At 37.2% G+C, this 12,114-nt stretch overlaps 1 protein-coding gene across 1 annotated transcript in view; it reads right to left on the minus strand.

Annotated features, from left to right (window-relative positions):
* Positions 1-1,571: 1,571 nt before the first annotated feature.
* The window catches only part of LOC106875148 (AP-5 complex subunit mu-1), a 31,390-nt gene continuing 20,847 nt past the window's right edge, over positions 1,572-12,114 (minus strand). The window contains exons 11-14 of the mRNA XM_014923153.3: positions 9,190-9,272; positions 6,021-6,148; positions 3,003-3,099; positions 1,572-1,768 (exon numbers count right to left, since the gene is read on the minus strand). Of these exons, the coding sequence (XP_014778639.1) occupies positions 1,692-1,768; positions 3,003-3,099; positions 6,021-6,148; positions 9,190-9,272 (385 nt within the window). The 3' untranslated portion in view covers positions 1,572-1,691. The remainder of the gene's footprint in view (positions 1,769-3,002; positions 3,100-6,020; positions 6,149-9,189; positions 9,273-12,114) is intronic.

The raw sequence follows: 12,114 nt of genomic DNA on the forward strand, positions 1-12,114 counted from the left end.
AAGAAAGAAGAGAGTAAAAAAAGAAAGAAAACGAAAAAGAAAAAAGTTAAGATGGAAAAGAGAGAAGATATTTTGTTTTTTGAACTGAAAAATTTGAAATCATTGAAAAGGTTTCAGTTATGTGTAATGAAAAATTTATGATAAATTAGTTTATAAAAAAAAAAATAATAAAACTGAAGTGAACTACAACCAGTGTATGTGTTTTTTGGCAACATGACCCTACCAAAATACACCAAAAGTAATAAGAGAGAAACAGAAAAAGAATAAACAAGGCAGACAAAGAAATTTGTATAAATTATATGAAATTACAGTAATATGTCTGTAGTCTGGCTGTGAAATTAGGTTCTGTGGTTATACTACATGGCTTTTTGACACCTCAGAATGAGGAATGAACAGACTGGCTTCATTATCTTTATAGCTCATCAAGAATTACTTAGTGTTTCCTCCTGAGTAGTGAAACATTAGTAGCAGAGAGTTATTATCAGAAATTCTCTCCAACAAACACACAGAATGCACACAAGACAAAACAATTCATTTATATATTTGTAGAAGACTAATGACTTGACATTAATAACTACTAAAGCAGTGCTCTGCAACAAGTATAGTATGCCGTGGCACACTGGTGTGCCATGAGACAATGCTAGGTGTGCCGCAGTGTAAACTGAATATAATTTTTTTTTCCCTGATACTTTTGGTTATATTTTTAGTTCAGGTGTGGTGCTGAATTTTGAGAAAAATATAAGTGTGCTGCAAGTGAAAAAAGGTTGCGGAGCACTGCATTAAAGCACTGATATAAAAGAATGGCTCATGAATGAATGAATGGACGGATGGATGGATCAATCAATCGATTGATCGATAGATAGATAGATAGATAGATAGATAATTAGACAGATAGAGATAGAAATACATAGATAGATAATAAGATAGATAGAAATAGATAGAGATAGATAGATAGATAGATAGATAGATAGATAGATAGATAGATAGCTAGATAGATAGATAGATAGATGATCTTCTTCTAGTACATTAGCAGTCCACCTAGTGGCCTCCTTTATATATATTTTTGTATATACATATACAATAATCCTTTGAGATCTGATATTTTTTCTGAATCTCCCTGATTCGTTTAATGTGCTTGTTCCCTGGTATTACATTGATCATCATCATTCATCATTGTTTAACGTCCGCTTTCCATGCTAGCATGGGTTGAACGATTTGACTGAGGACTGGCGAACCAGATGGCTACACCAGGCTCCAATCTGATTTGGCAGAGTTTCTACAGCTGGATGCCCTTCCTAACACCAACCACTCCGAGAGTGTAGTGGGTGCTTTTACGTGCCACCGGCACGAAGGCCAGTCAGTCGGTACTGGCAATGGCCACGCTATTTGATATTAATTAATATCCAATTTTTTACCCTATTGTTTAATTTGATAGAGAGATAGAAATAGACAGAGATGGATAAACAGAGATAAAGATAGATAAATAGATAGATAGATAGATAGAGAGAGAGAGATAATGTTTCTGCCAGCATGCTGCCTTGCTTTTGAAATAAATATTAAGAAAACAAACAGTTCTTACTATATATTTTATTATAAGATTTGAACAAGTAAAAGAATTTACAAAAAGGAAAAAAAAAACCAACAACAACAACAATAATAATAATCAATAAATTACACTTTCTTCTGTGTTATCAGCTTTGTGGTGTTATTGTAAGAGAATTACCATGTATATTCCAGAATTTATAATGAGATGATACATATTCATGAACTGGAATAAAATTGTAAATAATTAATTAATTAAAAAATAAATAAATAAAAACAGAAAATTAAAAGAAACAACAAATATATGATATACTCTTTACTCTTTTACTCTTTTACTTGTTTCAGTCATTTGACTGCGGCCATGCTGGAGCACCGCCTTTAGTTGAGCAAATCGACCCCAGGACTTATTCTTTGTAAGCCTAGTACTTATTCTATCGGTCTCTTTTGCTGAACCGCTAAGTTATGGGGACATAAACACACTAAAAGCATTTGTCAAGCGATGTTGGGGGGACAAACACAAACACAGATATATACATATACATATATACGACGGGCTTCTTTCAGTTTCCGTCTACTAAATCCACTCACAAGGCTTTGGTCGGCCCGAGGCTATAGTAGAAGACACTTGCCCAAGGTGCCACGCAGTGGGACTGAACCCAGAACCACATGGTTGGTAAGCAAGCTACTTACCATGACAACATTTTCTATGGAAATGGATGACAGTGGGGGATATGTTATTAAATTTTACTCTAAAATATCACTGTGTATTTAAAAACTGATTGGAGGTGTAATTTTGGGTAAGATAAAGGTACAACTTGGGGGTCTTGGAATGAAACTTATTTTTCCCTTGTGTTCTATTATTTATTACTGATTGAAGGCAGAACCATCAGCACACTGAGCGAAATGCTTAGTGGTATTTCACTCGTTGCTATGTTCTGAGTTCAAATTCCACCGAGGTCAACTTTGCTTGCGTCCTTTTTGGGGTTGATAAAATAAGTACCAGTTGAATGTTGGGGTCGATGTAATCAACATATCTTGTGAAACTGTCCCACCCATACCAGCATGGAAGGCAGACGTTAAACGATGGTGATGATGTGAAACTGAAGCCGGGAATACAACTAGTAACAGATGATCTTGAATTGACACAAACTGATCTCTCAACCACTGTTTCCTACCACTAGTGGAATTAACTCTTTAGTACTTAAACCAGTTTAGGCATGTTCAAAACTAGCCAGGTCAAGCTTCTCACACTTACCCTACAATGTCATTCTAAAAATAAACAATCACATCATTGACGATGATGATGATGAAATCTCAAAGCTATGAGAAAAGGCATGATTAATTCAAAACAATGTGAATAAATAAACATAATATTTGTCAGAACAAGCTAAATTCTAAAGGATTAAATAAACAGAAATTCAATAAATTTCAAAGGTAAACAGAAATAAATGATGAATTACCTGTATTTAGTTTACATTTCAATTTTCCTTTCACTTGTACAGATTTTGAATCCACATGACATCCTGACTGTGTAAAATCATTAATCCGAAATGTGAGCTGACAAAGAGATTAATGGAAATTTGCTTTAATTTTGCAAAATAAATGTGAAAATATAAATTTATAGCATACAAAGGAATGAATGAATGGATGGAGAGAGAGAGATAAACATGAGATGAATGTCTTAGTAGCAGTGTGAAGATATAAAAAGATGGTGACTTGAATTCAATACCTTGACCACCCATGGACATTGTCCTCATTTTAATCATCATCATCATCGTTTAACATCCGCTTTTCATGCTAGCATGGGTTGGATGATTTGACTGAGGACTGGCGAACCAGATGGCTGCACCAGGCTCCAATCTGATCTGGCAGAGTTTCTACAGCTGGATGCCCTTCCTAATGCCAACCACTCCAAGAGTGTAGTGGGTGCTTTTACGTACCACTGGCACGAGAGCCAATCAAGTGGTACTGGCAACGGTCACGCTCAAAATAGTGTTTTTTACATGCCACCTGCACAGGAGCCAGTCCGGCGACACTGGCAACGACCTCACTTGAATGTTGTTGCCAAATGTTCACTTTTCCATATTTGCAGGGGTCAGGTGGAGTTCATTGAGGCAAATTTTCTATGGCCAGATACTCTTCCTGTCACCAACCCTCACCTCTTTCCAAAGAAAATAATATTTCCCCATGGTTAGACATGTTTCTGTAGGATATTGGAAATGAATGACACTGCTTGTGTGACAGTGACACTCATTTACAACTGTCATATATCGTTGCTGTTATGCAAAAGTGTCGTAAGTTCAAAATGTTGCTTTTTCAGAAAATGAAAAAAATAGTATCACTGTTCCATTTCTTTTTACATTAGCAACAGTTTCAGCTTAACAATAATACTTTGGTGGGTGCATTTCACCTGTCTAAGTTCTAAGGTCAAATTCCACTGAGGTTGACTTAACTTTGCATCCTTTCGGAGTCAATCAAATAAATACCAGTCAAATACTGGGTCGGTGTAATCAACTTCCCCTCCCCTCAAAAACTGCTGGCCTTGTGCCAAAATCAGAAACCACCTGTGCCAAAATCAGAAACCATATTATTATTATCATTACTTCCTGATGTATTGCCCTTCCTGTCGATTTCAAGTGCCTATTTTTCTGAATATTTCTAAAAACTACACCAGTGACCATCCTTTAAAATCTGTTGAACTCAAAACACTTATCAAACCACAAATGAGCAGCATGTTAAGTATCCACCTTGGTCATATGTGTGGCTACTTAACATTTTTATTGTGGCCCACTTGGAAGTATTGTACATAGAGTGCTCCATTCATGCCATATTCATATTATATTTTGACAAATGTTGAAGCTTCACTGGCAGAACTGTTAGCATGCCAAGCAAAATGCTTTGCGGCATTTTATCCGTCTTTACAATCTGTGTTCAAATTCCATCACAGTTGACTTTGCCGTTCATCCTTTTGAGGTCAATAAAAAAAAAACCCAGTTGAATACTGAGGTCAATGTAACTGACTTATGCCTTTCCCAAAAATTGCAGGCCTTGTGCCAAAATTTGAAACCAATATTGATATGAGAAAATCATTAAGAATGTTATTAATGATATAGTTGTGTGCTTATGAAGTTTGCTTCTCAACCATGTGGTTTTGGGTTCAGTCCCGCTGTGTGGCAAGTTGGGTAAGTGCTTTTTACTATAGCCCCAGGCTGACCAGTGCCTTGTGAATAAATTTGGTAGTCAGAAACTGAAAGAAGTCCATCATGTGTGTGTGTGTATGTGTGTGTGTGTGTGTGTACTCTTGTCTTGATATCGCCTCATGGTTCTAAACGAGTGCTATTTGTTTCTAATCTTCCATGGAAAGAATGTCTAGCCAGAGGTAAATATATACATGCTTGGAAACAGGTGAGGGTTGGCAACAAGAAGGGTGTCTGAGCATAGAAAATCTGCATTAGCAAATTCTATCTGACCCATGCCAGCAAGGAAAAGTAAACAGTGAAATGATGATGATGAAGATGGTGATGATGATGATGATGATGGTAATGATGAATATATGTTTCCATGGCAACGCTCTGGTTTCTGCTTCTTATCTCCTCCATATTTCCTTTTACATGGTTAACATTATTTCTTGATTCTTTTATTCTTTTATTTGTTTCAGTCATTTGACTGCAGCCATGCTGGAGCACTGCCTTAAAGGGTTTTAGTGGAAGAAGTCGACCCCCATGACTTATTCTTTGTAAGCCTAGTACTTATTTTATTGGTCTCTTTTGCTGAACCACTAAGATACAGGGACATAAACACACCAGTATCAGTTGTCAAGCGATTTCGGGGAGGCGGGAGAGGCACAGATACACACAAATAAATAAATACATACACACACACACATATATATATATATATATATATATATACACACACACATATACATATACAACAGGCTTCTCTCAGTTTCCATCTACCAAATCCACTCACATGCAAGCCTTGGTTGGTACGAGGCTATAGTAAAAGACATTCGCCTAAGGTGCCACACAGTGGGACTGAACCTGCAACTATGTGGTTGGGAAGTAAGCTTCTTACCACACAGCCGAAAGAGCCACCTACCTTAGTGAGTGTTATTTATTAGAATGCCCATCCTGTTGGTCTCAAATATCTGTTTTTCTAAAAGTTTACACCCTAATCCTTTTGATACCAATCCATCATAGGCTAACCCTGATTCTATGATACAAACTCCATTTTAAATTAAAATCTTCAAAAAAAAATTTCCCATGTTAATTTATGCTCTAAACATGAGCTTAATAATGAAAAAGTTATTTTACTAAATAACTCATTATTTCCAAAATTAATTGAAACAAAATGTAGCGTGTTTCAACTTAAATACGGTAAGAAAACGGTTAAATATTCAGTAAAGTGTAAAGAAAGTCAATCACAAAAACACAATCTTACTCTGTAAAAGAAAATGAATAAATAAAAAAACTCACCAAAACGTAAGAATTCAGGTCAATGCAAAAGGGATCTTCATACATGTCAGGATTTGTAGGCAACTGTTTATTGAGTAATAAGGTTGACGTCAGGAAAACTTCAAGGTTTTTACTAGGGAACTTCTGCCCTATTGAAAGTAATAAGCAGAAAGATTTAGAATAAAGATACATTAATACAATGAAGTATTTTAAGGTAGTGGATCTGTAGAAACATTAATGTCTTAGATGGGCTATTGTGCAGTATTTAGTTCTGATTATTTGTGTTCTGAGTTCAAATACCACCAAGATTAGCTTTGCATCATTTCATCCTTTTTGGATCAATAAATAAAATATTAGTCAATTAGTGGGGTTGGTTTAATTGGATCAGCATGTCTAATACAAGTGGACAAAAGATAAAAAAAAAGAGGACTTTTAAAATTAAACCTTTTAGGGTTCTTCAAATTGTTTCCACTATTTTATTTACTCAACATGGCTGTTTGGTTAAGAAGCCTGCTTTGCAACCATGTGGTTTTGGGTTCAGCCCCACTGTACAACACTTGGAGTAAGCATCTACTAAAGAGCTGGGTTGACCGATGCCTTGAGTGAATTTGGTACATGGAAACTGTGTGGAAGCCCACTGTATTTGCCAAATGAATATTAGATTTATTGTTATTTAAAGTAATATGCCGCTGCTAATACCAGCTTTATCATTCTCGATCTATTTTTCCATACTTGCAATAGTTAAAGGAACCTTCCCCAGCAGAGCCTCCTACCACTTTTGGCAGCCCCTTTGTCATCTCCTTCATCATAACCTTTCCTGCAGGTTTCATCCAGTTGGAACATCTGACATTTCTTTAAACCCACTGTCATCTTCTATATACATCACATGCCTCCACCAACATTGCCAGTAATGTAGCTAAAGGTAAGCAATGGGAGAAGTCCATCCCAGGTGATGTTTTAAGGGTAGCACTTTTGGGTCTGTTCTATAAGCCTGTATAGGCAGTAGTGGCCAAGTGAGAGTGGCAAACTCAATTACTGCCCCAAGCAACACAAACTCGAGATCAGTGGTTCTCAACCAGGGTCGATATAAGATTTTGTTGCTAAAATTTATGTATTTATGTGCAGTAAATTGGTCATACTTCTACAATACACTAAATGTTTTAACAATTTTTCATACAATTCAGAATAATATTTAATTATGAAAATACCATCAGACCTTTTAAACATTGAATGGCTATGAGAGCCCATCCAAATAAAATCAAGAATCAAGGTGATCCATAGGTAAAAAATGGTTGAGAACAACTGCTCAAGCTACACAACTGAACAGCCTTCTCTCTTGCACATTATATCTGATTCTTCTTACACCCAGCTTAGCTTTTCTTTCAATTCATTCAAGTGTTGCTGTCCATTCATAATAACCATTACACATCCAGTGTAGCATGCTCACTTCATTTCTTTCCAACATTTTGTACATCCTCCACATTCAATGCTCTTTTTTTTTCACTCTCATGCAACCTCAAACTTTGTAAACAAGCATCATACAACCAGTCCTTCACTTGGAGAGGGAGAGAATTCATCTGTTGTCAGCAGAGGCAAAAGATCTCTGAACTTTGATCTTTTCCCCTCATTCTTATTCTGGCTACTTTGCTTTTAGAATATGTGTGTGTGTGTGTGTGTGTGTGTGAGAGTGAATATGAGAGAGAGAGAGAGAGAGAGAGAGAGAGAGAGAGAGAGAGAGAGAGAGAGAGAGAGAGAGAGTGTGTGTGTGTGTGTGTGTGTGTGTGTGTGTGTGTTAGGTGATTAACCTTTTATCTTTTACCTGTTTCAATCACTGGACTGTGGCCATGCTGGGGCACAGCCTTGACGGGTTTAGTCGAACAAATTGACCATAGTGCTTATCTTTTTCTTAGTTTGGTACCTATTGTGTTGGTCTCTTTTGCCAAACCACTAAGTCACAGAGACATAAACACACCATCACTGGTTATCAAGCAGTGTGGCATGTGTGTGTGTGTGGGGGGGACAAAACACATATACACACACACACACACACACACATCATCATCATTTCATGTCCACTTTTCCATTTTGCATGGGTTGGATGGAGTTTATTTGAGATAGATTTTCTACAGTCAGCTGCCATTCCTGTCATCAACCCTTGCCTGTTTCTAAGTAATGTAATATTTCCCAATGGCCAAACATCATCTTGCACAATACTGAAAATGAAGAATACTGCTTCTTTGACAAAAAACACTTATTTACAATTATCACATGATATTAAGATTAACACACACACACACACACAAGTTTATTTTGGTTTCTGTCTACCAAATCCATTTACAAGGCTTTGCAGTCAGCTTGAGACTAAAGTAGATGGTCGAAGGTACTGCACAGTAAGATTGAACCCAAGACCACATAGTTGAGAAGTAAACTTCTGACCCACACAGCCACATATGTACCTTTGTAGACCTTTGCTACTGATATTCATACATTTTGTGCCAATTCTGTCCAGTTTCCATTAAGCACTGATTTTTTTTTTTACTCTAGTTTTGTTTAATTATTGACTTTTTCCCCCTATGAAGTTATTTCTGGAGAGAGAAGAAAACATGTTAAAATATAATAATGATATTTGATATTTTTTTTTGGACTAAACCTAGGCATAAGGCCAATTTTCACAGGCAAGAAGTATTGTTAATTAACGGGTGAAAAATAAAATCAGAATCCAGGAAGAGAGGAAACAAGTGGTTATTAATTAAGTTGATTTCAGTATATTTTTTTTGTTATACAATCTGATTAAAAAAAAAAAAAAAAAAAAATTAACAAATTTGGTGGATTTGAATACAGAAATGTAGTGCGTTGAAACTAATGACTATAAAATATTTAAACAATTTCTCAACTGTTCCTGCCAACATGCTGATGCAATAATAATAATAATAATAATAATGACGATGATGATGATGATAAAGATAAATAGGAAAAGGAAATACACACAAAAAGGAAATGAGGAATGAAGTAGAAAAATAAAATAAAATAAATGCATAAATGTTGAGAATTAAAAGTAAAGATAATGTGTGTGTGTGTGTGTGTGTGTGTATGCGTGTGTGCGTGCGTGCATGCATGTGTGTGTGTGTGTGTGTGTGAGAGAGAGAGAGAAAGAAAGAAAACTGAAAATATATATATTTATTAAAAGTACCTATGTTCCAAACCAATTTACGCTTATCAACCAGTTGAACACTTCCTTGGCTGGCATTCACTTCATAAGACTGGACAAGGCCACTGAAGAAAATAAATATTACAAATATGAATATAAACTTTTTAGAAGTTTCCAAAATAATTACTGTATATTATTATTATCATCATCATTGTTGTTGTTGTTACCTCCGCCTTAGTGAAGGCAGAAGTATTGATTACAGTCATGTTTGTTTGTCCGTGGTCAAGATATCTCAAGAACCGCTGGATGGATTCGGATGAAACTTTCAGGGATGTTTGGCTTCGTGACTGGCACAAACTGATTAGATTTTGGGATGGTTTTCTATGGGTGGATGCCCTTCCTAACACCAACCACTCCGAGAGTGTAATGGGTGCTTTTACGTGCCACTGGCACAGGTGCCATTTGCATGACACCGAGATGTGTTTATGTGCCAATTTGCATGATACTGGTGTCTGCCACAACTGCAATTTTGCTTGGCTTGATGGGTCTTCTGAAGCACGACATAACGCCAAAGGTCTTGGCCCATGTGAGGCCCAACACTCAAAAGGAACTCAGTCACTTTGCCCATGTGAGGCCCAACATTTGAAAGGAACTCAGCCACTTCGCCTCTGTGAAGCCCAACAGTTGAAAGGAACTCAGCCACTTTGTCTCCGCGAGGCCCAATACTCGAAAGGAACTCATAGACACACACACTTTATGTACAACATATTGACATGTTATCTAACTTTCAATGGAGTTACAGCTAGACATGTTATTATGGTGTTAGGCATCTTGGTAAAAGGCTGTAGAGTTTGTATTATGTTACTTGTACTGTAATGTATTGATGGCCTATACACTTGACTCTTCTTAGCTACATGTAGGTCACCTCACCTTCGTATAATGCAAAGCACTTTGTAGTTAATGCCAAAAATCTCAAAAAAAAAAAAAAAATCACCTCAGGTTCTAGATGTGAAGTTGAGCCTTCCTTGAACTAATTTTGTCTCTGATGTTCTTTTTCCTCAATAAACACTGTTAAAAAATTAGGGTGTGTCTAACATACCCAACAGTCTTTTATGCCATCATATATATATATATATATATATATATATATATATATTAGAGGAAACTGGGTTATTTTTCTTTTGTTCATTTTATTTTTGGGAGAAACTTTGGATAGTCTCCTGATTCAAAGTATTAGCAGAGTTTAAATTTTCTCTGGGGGGATATTGAATTTCGTTCATTGTGAAGAGTTTTCAGCCTGAATCACTGAGTTGACTTCGCACACTTGTTGATCATGTACTGCAGGGACTAAGCTTAACACAAGTATCAAATAATTACATAATATATATATATACGTAATTGCATTATATTTGCTGATGTTAGCAAAAATATTTAAATAAAGACAAGCTAACAAAAATACTTTCAATAAAGAAAGAAAATAGTTACACACACAATTGTTTCAGTTAAAAGTACTTTATGAAAAATTCATGCATTTTTTATTTCATTAATAGACACTGACATGATAGCATAAAAGACGGTATTTTAGAGGTATCACAATTTCAACAGCGCATATTCAGGAAAAACACTTTTAATACATTAAAGCATGGCCCAACTTCCCATACAGGACCCAGGGTGGTTTTTCTTTGAAACAATTCTTTATAGAAAAAAAAGGAGTCTAATTATGTTATAAGATATGGTAATCAACATCATTTTAATGTCTACTTTTCCATGCTTGCATGAGTCAGAGGTGATTTGCTGAGGCAGATTTTCTAGGTCTTCTTGTTGCTTGTCTTCACCTAATTCCAAACAAGCTACTATTTCCTTTTGGCTGATCATGTTTGCATAGAAAATTAAAAATGAATAGTACTGCTTGTATAATGATAACACTTGTTTACAACTATCATGTGATGTCAAGACAAGGAGACACAAACATACCCATGCATGCACACACACACACACCTACACCCATATCATCATCAACATCATTGTTTAATGTCTGCTTTCCATGCTGGCATGGGTTGGACAGTTTGACTAAGGACTGGCAAGCACCAGGCTCCAATCTGATCTGGCAAGGTTTCTACAGCTGGATGCCCTTCCTAACACCAACCACTACAAGAGTGTAGGGGGTACCTTTTACATGCCATCAGCATGGGGGCCAGTCCAGCAGTAGTGGGATTGACCATGCTTGTATAGTGCATTTTATGTGCCACCTGCATGGAAGACAGTCTGGCAGCACTGACATCAGCCATGACAATGATTTCACTTGACTCAACAGGCCTTCTCAAGCACAGTATATTACCTGATGATTGAAGTGCACTCTTAAATGGGTTGGTTATGCGACACTGGCATAGGCCACAGCTACTTGGCTTGCCAGGATCTCACTCGGCTTGCCAGGTCTTATATCATCATCATCATCATCATCATTTAACGTCCGCTTTCCATGCTAGCATGGGTTGGACGATTTGACTGAGGACTGGTGAAACCAGATGGCAACACCAGGCTCCAATCTAATTTGGCAGAGTTTCTACAGCTGGATGCCCTTCCTAACGCCAACCACTCAGAGAGTGTAGTGGGTGCTTTTACGTGTCACCCGCACGAAAACGGCCACGCTCGAAATGGTCTCTTTTATGTGCCACCCGCACAAGCCAGTCCAGGGGCACTGGCAACGATCTCGCTCGAAAATCCTACGGGAGCCAGTCAGGCGGTACTGGCAACGGCCACGCTCAAAATGGTGCATCTCATGTGCCACCCGCACAAGAGCCAGTCCAGGGGCACTGGCAACGATCTTACTTGGCTTGCCGGGTCTTCTCACGCACAGCACATTTCCAAAGGTCTCGGTCAGTAGTCATCGCCTCGGTGAGGCCCAATGTACGAAGGTCTTGCCTCACCACCTCAGCCCAGGTCTTCCTGGGCCTACCTCTTCCACGG

This window comes from Octopus bimaculoides, chromosome 6, assembly GCF_046866305.1.
Source record: "Octopus bimaculoides isolate indiv1 chromosome 6, ASM4686630v1, whole genome shotgun sequence".
Lineage (NCBI taxonomy): Eukaryota > Metazoa > Mollusca > Cephalopoda > Octopoda > Octopodidae > Octopus > Octopus bimaculoides.